We start from the raw sequence: 16,199 nt of genomic DNA, 5'->3' as shown, positions 1-16,199 counted from the left end.
TTTTCAAAGGCATGTTGGGCAAAAGGGTACATTCAGATATAGACCCAATGGTGCCCAACATGTAGCACTGATCAGTGTTCAAAATTCACCAGGCACGTTTGGCTTCTGGCACAGGTCCAGTTGCGACCATGTGGAGATTGCTGGGCACCAGGTTGGCAACCACAGCTTAAGACCTCTGCCTTAGTCCATAATTAATACCATTTCCATTTCCACTGTGTGTGTTTCTCCTTCTTGCATTCTGGGACAAGTGAATTGTTGTAAGAGCACGCTACATCAAACAATGTAGTTGAGATCGCACAATCATAGAATCGTGGAATTGTAGCATTGGACCCAAGGGTCATCTAGTCCAACCCCCCGGCGAACAGACATTCCGTGGGGGTGACCATGACTTAGGTTTAAGGTGGTACCTGGCGCCTAGCTTATATATCTGAGTTTCTAACACCGGCACTGATGTGGGACTTGAAATGTTGCTAAAACCTCAGCCCAGTTTGCACATCACTGTAAACCATGGTTAATGGCTTAGTGCGAACATGCTGCTCTCCCCCACTTTGCTGCTGCTTGCTAGCATGTGCGGGGAAACAAAGCACAATCCCTGATTGAGCATTTTGTCTGACTTGGGATCATGGGTTCTGTTGTTCCAAACAAACCATGATCTGTAGCCAAGGCTTGCTCTTGGCTTACTGATCATGGTTTGTCTGGGCAAAACATAAACTGATGAGACATAACAATAAGCCAGGAATTGTGGATCTCTCCCCAGTTGTGGGAAGGAGCAAAGTGAGCGAAATTGGTCTGCTCATGGTAAAACTATTAAAGGTGGCTTACAGCGATGTGTGAATGAGGCTAGTAATGTACTAATGCAGGTAATTGTCAGAGTGCATTGCTGAGCTGTGCAGTGGTGGTTAGTTAAATATGCCCGCTCCCTCTTTCCAACATGACCTTTCCTTTGGAAGGTCTGCATTGTGCTCATGAAAGACATTTGACTCTATGCTTTAGCAGGCATGTGTACCTTGTTGAAGTAGCTTAGCTTCATGCCTCCATCCATATTTCATTTTTTTTAAGGGGCAGTTGACCTCTCTGATATTGGTACATTTAAGTCTCCTATTCTTTTGTAAGTTTTCTTTTACATTTCAACCTGCAGGTGCAAGACTAGCTCTGGCAAGACTTCTTTCAGGTGAGTGTTCGATGTGGACGGATTGTTGACAGGGTCAGATAACCTAACCAAATGGTGCTTACAGCTTTTGAATTTAACAATTTTGTGCCATTCTTTTCTTTTTGATGCCCAGTGTGTTCTGCATATTCCATTCTAGCAGTAGGACACAGGATCCACTAATAAACTAGATTGGTACAATAGATTCAGGACAAAGTATTTTATGCAGTATGTAATTAGCTTATGGAACAGCAGAGTAGAATAGATAGCTCTAAAAGACAAACAGGCAGATACCTGGAAGGTGGGTCCGATGGCAGCTGTTGACCAGAATGCTAGTTGGTGGGGAGGCTGTTGCATTAAGGCCCTGCTGGTGGGCTTCTCAGATACATCTGATTGGCTACTGTGGCCAGCAGGATGGTAGACTAGGAGAAGTTTGGTCTGCATTTGCTTGCTTCCCTCTCTGTTCCTCTCCTGCTGTTGTATTGTGTGTCTTACAATTGAAGCCTGTGGGCGGGGACTGTTTTGTGTTGTACTTCCTGCCGCTGCTTAATTTTTTTTAGGTGCCTTTACAAATGATGACCAAGCAGGACTCTTACGTTATTGAGGCGGTTGATCCAAAGCAGGTGTGATCCTGTAGATGTTGCTGAATTACAGCTCCCATAAGCCTCAGCAAGCATAGCCAGTGGCCAGGGATGATGGGAGTTGTAGTTCAGCAGCATCTGCAGGCCCAAAGGTCTCCCCACAACTGCTTCAAAAGATTCTCCAAACTTCAGGAGTGACACTTGTGGTGCAGGGATGAATGGACTTTGTGGAAAGGGCTGCCCTTATCATTCTGCTGAGTGTATAGGTATTTGCACCCCGGCCATTTTATTTCCACGTGTCATACCTTTTTCTTAAAGGAAATCTTGAAAGCCTTGATGCATTTCATTAAATTTGGTGCAGAAAACTCTTTGAAGAACTTCTCATATGCCATTTCTGTTACTTTGTTTAGTTTGGTTTTTTTTTTAAGTTGGAAGAACTCGAATCTGCCTCAGACTCTTTAAGCAGGCTCTTGAATCTCACAATGCAGGCTTGACATTTTGCTTGACACAGCTTGCTATACTGTCAAGATGTCTTTCATAAAAAAAAAACCAAACCTGCCGACATGTGAGTGCTGCTGAAAAGCCTCTGCTATGAATCCTTGGGCTCATCCCATCAGTTGCGAAATATGACATGGTAGCCCTTGGAAATCCAGCCCAAAGATGTGAGAAGCTTTCATGGTTATGCTAACTCCCTCAGACTTGTCCAGTAGTTTTAACTTAATATGGTTGCTTAATAGTCATGGTATTAGGATTTGGAAGCTTTTCCTCTGCAGAAGGATTTGCTTGGAAAGTTTGAAGTGGTTCAGCTAATGCTTACACTTCAACTTGCCCTGTTTCCTTCATGCAAGTAAGTGCATGAGCGTGAGCACTATCAGTGACACAAACTTAGATATATAAGTTAGGTGCCAAATGGCTCCTTAAATCAGTGTTACCGTTGCCAAAACAGAATGCCTGTTGCCATTTTTGGACCAGACAGCTCAAAAGTTGAATTTTTCAGTGCAACTTTTTGGTTCCTGAAATTCATTCTGATTGTGCAGACAAAATATAACTGATACAGTGGTCCCTCTGGTTACGAGTGCTTCAGGTTACAAGCTCCACTAACCCGGAAGTAGCTGCTCCTGGTTGCAAACTTTGCCCCAGGATGCGAACGGAAGTTGCATGCCAGCGGCGCTGCAGTAGCAGGAAGCCCCATTAGCGCAAGTGCGCCTCAGGATGAAAACGATTTCAGCTTAAGAATGGACCTCCGGAACGAATTAAGTTCGTAACCAGAGGTACCACTGTAGAATTCTACAGCATGTGTCGCTAGTGTGTTAAAACAGTCAAGATCCAAGGATCCCCAGGCATGCACCTCCAGATGGTGGAGACAGTGGCTGATAGCCAGGTGCAAAATGCGCTGCTTCAAAATCTATATGTTTTTAATGGGGCAGCCCAGACTTTGATCTAGTGTTGGCATGGGGGAGGGAACAGGTTTCTTGTGCCTTTAGTGGCTGCTTGGCAGGCAGAAATGCAGTAAGCTAAGCCTTTTATAGTATGAACATACAGTTATGGGAAAAGCTTCACTATGGCTGTATTGTCTAATTTTGTGTTATGCCATGCCTCCACTCCCCATGGGAGGCAGCTCTGTTGTATTTTACCGTGCTCCCTCAGCAACCTGCAGTACTCCCTCAAAATTCGAAATGTGCCCACTGGTCCAAAAAAATTGACAACCCCTGGTCTACAGCCTGCTGCAGTTTCTCATACTGCAGCTACTAACTGTTAATGTCCTACTGTAGGGACAGTCACATTTTCTGGCATAAGAACATGCACTCGCCCAGCTTCAAAATTGGTAGAACTCATTCCAGAGTTTTATCAGTGTGAACATAAAGGAAGTGTGGTACACCACTGGCAGTAAACAATAGGGGCAAGCAGACAGAGTCTTAGGAGTCCTTTCTGGTGTGATGATTGTAGTGATAAAGGCCTATCCTAGTTCTCATTTGTGAAACGCTGGAGGGCTTGCTTGAAGCATCCAGCTCTCTGCTTTCCTTTTAATATCCCGTTGGTTCTGCAGTGGCTGCATTGCAGTGCATGTTTTGATCTCAAGCAGTAGAGGCACGAACAGACTGAAAGTGGTTACTCTGCAAAGCTGAAGAGAACAGTGGTCAAGGGATTGGGATCTAGAGATGTCTCAAAGAATCATAGAATTGTAGAGCTGAAAAGGATCATCTAGTCCAGTCTCCTGCAATGTAGGAATCTCAACTAGATCACACATGACAGATGGCCATCCAACCTTTGCTTAAAAACCTCCACGGAAGGAGAGTCCACAACCTTTCAAGGATGTCTGTTCCACTGTTGAACATCTCTTACTGTCAGAAAGTTTCCCCTAATTTTTAGTATGAATCTCCTTTCTTGTAACTTGAATCCGTTGGTTTGGGTCCTACCCTCAAGAGCTGGAGAAAACAAGCTTGCTCCATCTTCCATGTGACAGCCTTTTAGATATTTGAAGATGGCTATCATATCTCCTCTCAGTCTCTTCATTTTCAGGCTGAACATACCCAGCTACCTCTTCTGTTCCTCATAAAGGTTTACCTTATGGTTTCATCTTGGTTTCCCTCCTTTGCATACGTTCCAGCTTGTCAGTATCCTTGAATTGTGCCACCCAGAACTAGACACAGTATTCTAGGTATGGTCTGACCAAGGCAGAATAGAGTGGGACTGTTACTTCCCTTGATCATGACACTATACTTCTGTTCATGCTGCATCACACTGTTGACTAATGTTAAGCTTGTGGCCTGCTAAGATCCCTAGATCCTTTTCACATGGTGTCCCCCATCTTATATTTCTGCAGCTGGTTCTTCCTGCCTAAGTGTAGGACCTTACATTTGTCTCTGTTGTCAATGGTAACAGCTTTGGTCTGTTTTGTCTGGTTGCTCCTGGATTACAAGCTGTGCTTGGGAAGTTCTTTTTCACCATTTGAGTGGAATGGTGGTGACTGTTTTTCACGGTTGGGATTCCTCTGGTGTTTCTCAGATGTGAAGAGATGGACATGAATGTTGTTGTCTACTCTTGAGTTGTTGATCAGGACAGCTGAGAACATAAACATATTCCTTGCCCTGTGTGTAGTCCTTTTCATGGCATTCTCTAGGTTAATTCGCAGATGTACTTTTGCTTATTTAATACAGGAATATGCCACTTTTTAATCCAAGGATCTCAGGGTGGTGTACATGATTCTTCCCTCCTTATTTTTTCATTGCAATGACCCTGTGAGTTGGTTAGGCTGCAAGATAGGAACTGGTCCGACATGACCCAGTGAACTTCATGGCTGAGTGGGAATTCAAACCCTAGTCTCCCAGGTCATTGCCCAACACTATTAACCATAACACTACGGCTCCCATTGTCCATGGCCATTGACTTAACCAGCTGGGGTTGATGGGAGTTGTAGTCCAGCATCTAGGGACCTGATGATGAACACTACACTAGTTTAAATAATGTGGGTAATGACCTGGAAGTGCTTGCTTTTGGAACTGTATAAGAGGCTTGGCAAAGGTTGACTTCTGGTCATGTAGTTCTGTCACCTTAGGGTTGACCTTCAAATTCTTTTTTGGAAGATCAGTACTTCCAAGCCTTTGCCCTATGGTCTTTGTATACAGCCATGGCCTGTTGAATTCAGCAGGACTTGTGTGTGTGTGTGTGTGTGTGTGTATGCATATTTAACCACCTCCAACCTGGTCCCCTCCAGATGTTTTGGACTACAACCTGCACCAGTCCAAGCCAGCACGATGTGCTGCTGAAACTGATGAGAGGTTCAGTGCAAACATCTGGAGGGCACCAAGTTGGGAAAGGCTGAATATAGGACCTGGTCACATGTAGAACATATGTTGAACTACTAAAGATTTCTTTGAGACAAACTGTCTTCACATTGTCCATGCTCATCATGTATAAACTTCATTGTGGAATAATGCTTAACAATTGGCTGTGTTGTTAACAACGTTGGCCTCCTAACAATGTCCCATTGCATCAAAACGCTTGCATTGTCAGATACTTAGCAAAGGACTGTGGCTGTTCTTTCCTTTAAAAAGTAGTCTTATTTCAAACAAAAGTAATACTTAGCTGGCTTCTGGGCTAGAAACCCAAAACCAATAGCTGCTGAATGTAATGAGGTGTTTGTGGTAGGCCGGCAATTACATTGTGTAAATGTTTGTTCTTTGCTCTACATGCTAAAAGGGGAGAGATTGAATATGTGAATAAGATTATATGGCCAGTCCTGAGATGCAGTAGCTCTGAAAAAGAGAGCAGCTGCTTCATCCTAAAAATGTGAGCTGGCTTCTTGATCTGAAGCCCTGGGATGATTAACTGACACAGCATTTTGTGCATTTATTTGGTGTTGCAACAAGTCTTTGGGACGCATTCCACTTTATATTTTTCACTAGGGCGTGAATGCCAGAGTACGTACAGAATCCATGCATGTGCTTCCATGGAGGGCTGCACATGCGTGCTTAAATAGCTTTCCTTGGAGAAGTGCATCAAACTGACAGCTGGAACTGGGCTTTGCTTCCTGAGTATTTCTCCAGGACAAACTGCACTTTAAAATAAAATTTGCGTACCATTCTCAAATGTGCTGGTGCATCATAACTGTTTTGTATTTTGGTTGTTAGTTCAAAATCTAGAATGTAAAATGTAGATGCCCCGTTGAAGTTTTGCTAGAACTCCCATTATCTTCACCGGCTACCTGTTCCTTTCTGGGCCCAGTTCGAAGTGCTGTTTTTGACTTTTGAGGCTCTTCATTGATATGGGGCCACAGTATCTGAAGGACCGCCTCTTCCCATATGTACCTGCCTGTTCTATGAGCTAATCTATGGTGGCTCTGTGCTGAGTACCCTCACCAACCGAGCAGTGTTAGAAACTGAGATATGAAAGCTAGGACCTGAATGGCAGCTTAAACCTAGGTTATGGGTGCAGCAACGAATGTAGGTATGGCAGGTTGCTATAAAGGGCCTTCTTAGTAGTGGCACCCTGTTTATGGAATGCTCTTCCCAGAGAGGTTCTCCTGGTGCCTTTGCCAGTGACCTTTTGTTCGCAAACAAAGCCATTTTTATTCTCCCAGACCTTTAAAATCTCATAGTTTAGCCTCTGAATTTACTCTTGGAAATGACTAAAAGTTGTTTATTTCTGCATTAGACCCCTTTTAGCTGGTTTAGTGCTGTGTTCCTTGTGTTTTAGGATTTTTATTTTATTCCCCCCTTGGTTCTTGAATTACTCCCCGAGCACACAGGGTGGTTAATAAATGCAGTAAAATTATTTTGAGAATGGCACATAAGGAGATTGCCTTAAAATGAATTACACAATGAGTTCATCTAATCCAGGCATCCCCAACCTGCGGCCCTCCAGATGTTTTGGCCTACAACTCCCATGATCCCTAGCTAACAGGACCAGTGGTCAGGGATGGTGGGAATTGTAGTCCAAAACATCTGGAGGGCCAAAGGTTGGGGATGCCTGATCTAATCCATCTACTCTGATGGTGACTTTCCATTGTCTCAAGCAGAGGATCTTTCCTTGTACTCCTGCTTCCTGAGATCCTTTTAACTGGAGATGCTGGAGATTAAACTTGGGGCCTTCCTGTATTCAGAGCAGTGGTGTCCAAACTTCTTTCAAAGAGGGCCAGATTTGATGAAGTGAAGAGCTGTCACTCAACAGGGCCCCTGACCACTTCTGTGTATTTCTTTAAGATGAGAGATGACTTAAGTAACAATAGTTATTATGTACAAAGTGCCTACTAGTAGGTAGCCATTGTACAACAATTGTGCCAAAAAGGACAACCCCTTTCATTTACATTTGTCAGACAAATGAAGGAGTGGCGGGGAGCAGGAGTTATAGGCTATGGAGAACAAAGATGGTTTTAGACACTGGCCTGGTTCAGATGTGATGTTTAAACATGCATGCACCATTCTTGTTTGACACAAGACACTTATACTTTGAATTTCAAGTTTCTGTACTGTTAGCACCTTAAGTTACAAACATGGAGATGAGTGACCACAGATCCTATAAACCCAAGTAGTAAGATGCCCTAGTTTAAGTCCCCCCCCCCCATTAACCCACAAGATGGTGATGATGGGAGTTTGATCATGGATTGAGCATTCTTGAGTTCTGGTGATAATCTATATAGCAGCCATCTTTCCTTCATCTTGGTGAAGTGTGGTATTTATACAGAACCCAAACTCTGAGTTTGGCATTCCAGCTTTCCTTTGCTTCTGGGTGGGTATGACTTTTAGCTTTGCCCAATTGTGCTGTGTTTCTTTCGCTGTTGTTACTGGCATTCGTCTGTCTTGAGAGACAGTGGAGTGCTCCTTGGGGGAACTGGAGAATCACAGCGCCTGCTGGGGCTGCAAAGACCTGTAGCTCATAACTGTTGCCTCCTGTATTGTTTTAGCTGAAGCGACCTCCCGGGGACAAGGCTGGGCAGTGTGTCTGGAGGTCTTGGGCTGCCCAGACAACAAACTCTCCCTCTGGGCCTTGCTGGTGTGGTCCAAAGGAAAGCAGAGCAATACATTTGGCACCAGCTTGGCTGCAGGAGTTGCTGGAAGGAGGCGTACAAGATGCCATCCAGTCGTCTTAGACTATGATAATTATGATAATATGAAAACAAAACAAGCATGTACCCGCAAATGAGTCAAAGCTGTTCTGGCTGTGTTGTAACTTTGCATAGTTGTCTATAGCAGTCTGGCAGGTCTGAGTTCTTAGCTGTCTTTGTGACCTCAATGTTCATCCCGAGTAGGCGGTGTGTCAGGCAAGGAAGGCCTATTTTTATTCCCACCCTCTTACTTGAGCTGCTTTCCTGCTCCTTAACAGAGAGCCTTTCACGCTATCATGAAACTGTTTATTTCTCTTATTACCTATTTGATGTGTGGGTACCCTCTGTTCTGGTTGCCTCCTCAGTGAGTTTGACCTGTCTTTTTGCATGAGACCTTGAAGCAAAGCAACTTTTGTAAATCATTTTTTAACTTGGAAGGAAGCTACAGTTATGCAGCAGTAAAAATAACTAGTGTGTGTTAAAATGGGGTTTTTAAAAATTCTGCTTTGACTTGTAAATATAGGATTGCATGCATTAAAAGCAAGGACTCCTTAAGCTCGAACATTTCCAGCATGTCAGACTGATTCTGCCTTTGATTGATGCCAATTTAGGAAACACCTAGTTCACTTCGGAGGAGAATAACATTTAATGTTTTAAAGCATCAAAGTACTGGCAGATTCTTGCTGCAAGCCTTAACTGATTTGAACTGTAATGAGATGGACTTTTCCTGCTGTGCTGCAAAGGTGATCTTGTCAAGGTTAATGACTGTCTGCCAATTGAATGGTCACAAAAGTCTGTCTGCTACGGCATCCCTTTCTCTGCTGTCCTCACAGGTTCAGGTTCAGAGTGGACATCGAGAGCTTTTTGATAATTCAATTAGAGGACTCTAGGCTTGATTAACCTCTTCATATTTAAATATATATTTGCAGCAGTTTCAATTTCAGGAATTTATAGCTGCTTTATATTTTTATTGAGCCATTCTACCTGCTTTTGTCTCAGAATATTTGACAAGGAGAGAAGTCTAGCAATAGCTAATATATATGGGAAACTCTTGATACCAAGGGCAGGTTTATTTAACTTTTTCCAGGAATGACTCATTGGTTTTAAGGGTATTTGTAACTGAAATCTTTTACAAATGGTGCTGACTGCCACTTTCTTTCCAGAAATCTGGAGCTTTCCCCCCCCAAGCCTCACAGTATGATAGAAATTACTTTATTTGTTTGGCAATGCCAACATTTCCTTTCTCTCACTTGATTTATTCAGGGGTGGGGAACCTGTGGCCTGCACAGTGTTGCCAACAGCAACCTCAGCTTCCTGACCATAGGCTCTGATGAAGCTGATTGAAGCTGTACAGTGGTGCCCTGCAAGACGAATGCCTCGCAAGACGGAAAACTCGCTAGACGAAAGAGTTTTGAGTTTTGGAGGTGCTTCGCAAAACGAATTTCCTGTGGGCTTGCTTCGCAAGACGAAAATGTCTTGCAAGTTCCTGCGGTTCCCCCCCCTTTCCCCCCCCTTTTTCTAAGCCGCTAAGCCGCTAAAAGCCGCTAAACCGCTAATAGCGCTAATCCGCTAAGCCGTCAATGGGCTTGCTTCGCAAGACGAAAAAAACCGCTAGCCGAAGAGAATCGCAGAACGGTTTTTTTCCGTCTTGCGAGGCACCACTGTAGTTCAAAACATCGGGTGGAACTCCTGCTTTGGAGAATTCCCCACTCCAGAAGATTGCATTCCAGAATGGGGTTTGGCAGGTAGATCTGCCCTGGAAGGTGTGCAGAGACTTAATGTTGAGTACGTGTGGGAGAGACAGCATTCAGCAGTGCACATGCTACCTTGTAGAGATCCAAATGCTCCCCAAGATTGTGCACTGAGCATGCACAGTTTTTAAAACCTGTTCAGTGGATCTTTTCCATGAGGCTGGTGTGCACTGCATAAACCCACTTGGTTGGATCAGTTCATAGGAAGCTGCCTTATGCAGCTGAGTCCATCTAGCTCAGTATTGCCCACAGTGAGTCCTACCAGGAGATGCCAGGGACTGAACCCTGAGATCTTCTGCATGCAAAACAATTTCCCTGTCAGTGAGCTACAGCTTTCCTAGATGAACTGCTAGGCTTGCGTAACTTTTGATCCAGACTGATAAGCAGGATCAGTCCTCTGATTGCTGCTAACATTTGACTTGTTAACACTCTGCACTGAACATAGGTATAAGATAGTTCTATGCAGGCATTTGTCTTAGTGTGAAAGAGTGTGCACTTGATTTGCATAACTCAGCTATTATATACCCAGATATATAGTGGTACCTCGGGTTACATACGCTTCAGGTTACAGACTCCACTAACCCAGAAATATTACCTCGGGTTAAGAACTTTGCCTCAGGATGGGAACAGAAATCGTGCTCTGGCGGCACGGCCGCAGCAGGAGGCCCCATAAGCTAAAGTGGTGCTTCAGGTTAAGAACAGTTTCAGGTTAAGAACGGACCTTCAGAACAAATTAAGTACTTAACCCGAGGTACCACTGTATAGACTGTACACTTGTTGAACTTTACATTTGAATAACAGTATGAGGGTACTGTTGAACTATTTGTATACATGGGTACATAAATTGTACATTCATAGAATTGTGTAATTCGAAGGGACCCAAGGGTCATCTAATTCAACCCCCATTGGTTGAATTAATATATTAGCATCCCAATTTTGCCTTGCCGGGCTTTTTAAGGATGTCTTACCTGTGCTGCCATGTTTTTGTTGCCTTTGCTCTATGTATCTAGTTTAGACTAAACTTTTTGCCCCCTGTCACCTTGCCTGAAAAATCCACACTATAAAAGCTGGCAAGCTTTGTGATCACCCCACATGCCCTGCAAAGGGTGTGTCTTCTGATTAGAAGACACTTGCAAAATGGGTAATTTGAACAGACGCCTTCAGTCACACTGGTAAGGTAGCTTTTGTGGGCTGTAATTCCAGGAACCCTTGCAGAAAATAAGTAGGACCTTGTTGCAAATAAAGACTTCACTCAGGGCTCTGCAGATTTTGAGCAGCTACAGCTCAGCTATAGGTTTTTTTTTTTTAAAAAAAATATTTTATTGAAGTGAGCTACAACCCAGCTATAGTTGAGGAGGAAGTCCAGATTTATATGTACCACTAAGCTTATGTTTAACAGTAAGATTTATAAACAAGCTGTACACCTTGGTTAATGAGTGAACTTTTATCATAGTTTATAAATTGCTGGGTTTACACATAACACTAAGCCATTAAACCTTGGCTTAGTGTTATGTGCAAAACAGACCATGGTGCACATCAGCCCTAGGTCTCCAGAGTATGTATTTATTTCAGTGAAGTCATTCCTGCTTTTCAGCTATATTAAAAACAACCACCACCTGGTAAAACTTCCTTCTGGTCATTGTATATCAAGTCTTGACCACCATTTTCACCCTAGAAAACTCATAAACGATTGTAAGGGGTTAAACTTTTTGTACTTGTACAGTGGGGATATCAGCCTGAAGTTTCCTAGTAGATCTATTGTAGATCTAGTAGAGCAATTGTTTTCGTCTGAAACCTTCAGCTTCCTTCTCCTCGTGTTTTGCAGAACTGCGCTGCATCCCAGGGCAATTCGCTTGTCGCAGTGGCTCCATCCAGTGCATCCCATTGAACTGGCAGTGTGATGGATGGCCCACCTGTGAGGATGAGAGTGATGAAGTTGACTGCCCAAGTAAGTGCACCTAAAAAAGAAGAAAGAATGAATTGTACGCAGCGATGGTTGAAGATCATTAGTACTGGTTGGGGGTGGGGGAGGCAGGGAGACCCAACAGTAAGGGGAGCCAGAGCCAGGGTCAGGTATAGTGGGGTATACATTGAATAAATACTAAATATGATGGGAATGACTAAGAAGCTTGGTGGCTGAGGACAGGCTCAGGTTAGTGGGGCAGTGCCCTAATTCACCGGCTTTCACTGATTGCTTTGTATGTGCGGTGGCCCTTAAAGATGACTTGAGAACTTCAGTTGCTCCAAAATGCAGCAGCCAGATTACAGGCTGGGGTTTCGTTTAGATCTCATATAACCCCTGTTGTAAAACAGCTGCACTGGTTGCCAGTTCTTTTCTGGGCCAATTTAAGGTGCTCTGTTAGTGTTTAAAGCCCAAAATGACTTAGGCCCCAAATAGCTGGTCGCCTCCTTCGCTACAGATCCTCTCGGCTGCTGAGTTCAGCAGAAAGAGCCCCCCTTGGCAGTTCCTCTGTCCTCAGAAGTTCAATGGATGGTGGCCCAGGAGAGACCAGTTCTCTGTTGCGGCCTCTGAGCTGTGACTCCCCACAGAGGTGTGCCTGGCATCTTCACTATAGAGCTTTTGGTGAATGCTGAAGATGCACCTCTTTACCCTGGCTTCTGACACTCAGGGCGTATATTTTTAGGACCCACTTTGTGACTGTAAGCTGTTTTAATCTAGTACTGTGTTTTAATGTTGGAACCTTCCCTGGAACCTTAGGGTGAAGGGTAGGTAAGTAGTAATAATCACAACAACAACAACAACAACAACAACAACAACAATGTACCACACCATCAGGAAAGCTTTATGGCACTTACTACATATTTGCAAGCAAATTCTGGTTAGAAAATTTCGTCTGAGAATTCCTATTGCAACTTCATTTCTTCTCAGAGGCTGTAGTTTAGTTTCCCCCTTTATTGCTATTTGTGGGCTGTATTTCAGGGTCTACCTGAACACATTGGTGTCCCTTTATGGGGGCTTTCTATCCATTTAGTCTGTACACTTCTGAAAAAGCTAGAGTCATAACTTATTTTTGAATGACATGCTTTTCAGATTTCACACAGAAACACCTTTGGATGAGTCATGTTTAATATCAAGTGTAAAGTCTCTTAACGTGTGCAGATGCATCATTATTTTTTGAAGCTGGCTTCTACTGAAGTTGGAAATTCAGAATCCTTGGAAGAGAGAGAATATGCAGCGTGCAGTTCAGTGTACTCAAAGTGCCTGGCAAGATTACATAAGAGACATACTTTTTTATCATCTGCGGACAGTTGCCAGCTATTTTCCTGTCTTCACCATTTGTGTTCAGTACAGATGGAGAGCTCTGCTTGTCTTGACAGTCCTAATTCGTAACATAACAGCTGTTTCTAGGCATTTTGATTTAAAACAACTCTGCTATGTATATGCCTACATAAGCGAATCTGAGCACAGCAGGCCAGGAATAGGGAAATTCTGTTATGTGATGGTAGGAAGGCAGCTTGCATTGGGTAGAGAAGCTGAGAGTTTGGTACCTAGCTTATATATTTGAGTTTCTAACTAGATGTCAGGTATGCAATCTAAGGGGCTGTAAAGCCATAATGTCTGTACTTTAGGGATCAAAAATATCAAGACAGTTAGACCCATTCCATTTCCACAAATTGGGGGGGGGGGTTCTTAAATGTGTCTTGGTGGGAGTCATTACTTCAGGGGTCACCAAACTTTTTCAGTGGGGGGCCAGTCCACTGCCCCTCAGACCTTGTGGGGGGCCGGACTATATTTTGAAAAAAAATAATGAATTCCTATGCCCCACAAATAACCCAGAGATGCATTTTAAATAAAAGGACACATTCTACTCATGTAAAAATACGCTGATTCCTGGACTGTCCGCAGGCTGGAGTGAGAAGGCGATTGGGCCGCATCCGGCCCCCGGGCCTTAGTTTGCCTACTCATGCATTACTTCCTCCATTCAATAACCCATATGGCATGTGAGCAGCAGACAGAACGGTTAAGGCGTTCTGAGTGCATACTCATTATTTGCCATCTTTATATCACTGTCAGGTCCCCGCCGGCAAAAAAAGAGACTCCTTTTGCTCACTGTACGAATTTTATTTTTAACATCCAAATTCTGTTAAATCCAGCTTAACTTTAAGCCTCCGACACTCAAAACATTTTCTTTTTCTTAACATCAAACCCAAATAACTAGGAGCATCTGTAGCTCAGCAGTTTTGTATCTTTGATCTTTTGCTCAAAAAGGGGATGAAGTCACTGGCTGCCGCTAACTTGCCTGTGTGCTCGAAATTACTGGGAGGATTTGTATAGCATGTATTCGCAGCTCCTTTTCTTTTGCTCTAAGTCTTAGTCACATGAAATAATGTCCCGCAGGGTCTTGTTTGAAAACCGGCAGATTTTACCAGTTCAAACAGCGATAGTATCAGTGTCCCAACACCTAGAGCACTGAGTATCATTGCTGTGGCTGTTTAAGTTTCTTATCCAACTTTATGAACACAGTAAATGGCAATTCTTCCTTCCTCTCCTGATTCATTTACTTGATGCCAAATCAAATGCTTTCCCACCAGACATTCAGTCTTGGTAGCTCTGAATACTTTGCAGAGGTTTAATGGCTGTTTGTTTGTTTGTTTTTTTAAAAGTAGCACCACGATGTAAATGTTATAGCACTAATACAGGGGTTGGCAAAGCAAGGGTCGCGGGCCGGATCAGGCCCAATTGCCTTCAGGATCCGGTCCGCGGACCGTCCATGGATCAGCGTGGGGATTGTTTGTTTGGGCTGCACCATTTCCCCCCTGCGCCATATTCCCCCCTTCTCCCTCACACACCTCCTCCCTCCCTCCTCCTGGCTTCTCCCCGCCCTGCCTAGAGGAGGAAGAGGGCTGGGCTGAGCTGTCTGAGCGCCATTAAGCAGCCCCTCTCTGAAGCCAGCCCTTGTGTGCTGCTCATCTTCCCTCTGCTGCTACCTCTGGTGCACCTGTGGGCCAGAGAGCTGATTGGACGAGCTCGCTCTGCCTACCCACAAGAAGATGCAGCGGCGGCGGCGGCAGCAGTAGTAGCAGCCCCTGGGAAGGTAAGCGCAGCGGCTGGGGGTTGGGGAGGAGAACTACTTGCTCCCTTCGCCTCTTCCAGCTCTCTCCCCCCCCCCCCCGGTGCCACTTCTCCAGCCCAGAACAAGGTCTGAGGGACAGTGGACCAGCCCGCAGCTAAAAAAAATTGTCAACCCCTGCACTAATACAAATAAAAACAATCCATTCTTGTGCAGTTACTGTGTACTAGTTTTCAGTAAATGTTTTAAGGCACTTTGGCTCTTTCCTAGTGAGAAAGTCCTGTCCCTCGCTTTGTTTCAGAAGGCAGGGACACGGAACTGGGTCTCCAGTGAAGCTCTTTAAGATGTTGTCTCTCCGTGGAAACTTAAGCAGAGATAGATGAGTTGTCTTTCACTTTCCTGGCAGTCTTAAGCTCCCCTCCATGACCCCTTCTTTTGCAATTTCACATTTTTCTGACAGCCCTATTATCAATTTCTTTTCTGCTGTAGGGGGCAAAGGGCAAGTAAGCTGGCCGTACACCAAGTGAGTGACTGTGTTCTAGTGCTGACAAAACATTTGCAGATTTTGCGTCCATGCAAGAGGTCAAAGAGCTGTGATTCCAGTTTTGCTGACTGTTCCATGAACTCTTCGAAGTGTGATCCCCTGGCCAAAGAACTTTCAGAGGAGAACAGCAGAGTTGTAATTCCACACAGTGAATGTAAACAGCTCTGCACAACCATGTTTTAACCACCCTGTTTCTTAATGCTTTCCATTTTTGGGGGACACACGCTGAATAATTGTTAGGGATGGCTCAGTCAGTAGAGCATGGGATTGGAGCCCGACATTCCACAAAAGATTTCTGTTATCGCAGAGGGTTTGACTAGAGGACCCTCGTTGTCGCTTCCAACTCTACAGTTGATTCTTTGAACTGTTAATCCTGGGAGACTTTTTGTGCTCAAAGAAACAGGGATTGCATCCTACTAAATTTGAGTACAGCCACTGAAGTGGACTTAGGTTGGTCAACTCTGCTACTTTCAGTGGGTCTGTTTTGAGTATGGTAAAGGTAAAGGTCCTCTGGATGGCTAGGTCCAGTCAAATTGGACTTTGTGGTGCTCATCTTGCTAAACTGCTTCTGGCACAACGGGACACTGTGATGGAAGCCA

General features: G+C 44.2%; 1 protein-coding gene across 3 annotated transcripts in view; it reads left to right on the top strand.

Annotated features, from left to right (window-relative positions):
* The window catches only part of DGCR2 (DiGeorge syndrome critical region gene 2), a 63,431-nt gene that overhangs the window by 24,509 nt on the left and 22,723 nt on the right, over positions 1 to 16,199 (top strand). Inside the window, exons 2-3 of one of the 3 annotated variants that reach the window (XM_079956819.1) lie at positions 1,139 to 1,171; positions 11,849 to 11,971. The exons of 1 other annotated variant lie outside the window; for it this stretch is intronic. In XM_079956819.1, the coding sequence (XP_079812945.1) occupies positions 1,139 to 1,171; positions 11,849 to 11,971 (156 nt within the window). The remainder of the gene's footprint in view (positions 1 to 1,138; positions 1,172 to 11,848; positions 11,972 to 16,199) is intronic. One more of the 3 variants, XM_079956820.1, reaches the window with a different exon arrangement.

Source organism: Podarcis cretensis (assembly GCF_951804945.1).
Source record: "Podarcis cretensis genome assembly, chromosome: 16".
NCBI lineage: Eukaryota > Metazoa > Chordata > Lepidosauria > Squamata > Lacertidae > Podarcis > Podarcis cretensis.
This window is presented reverse-complemented; position numbering and strand designations above follow the sequence as displayed.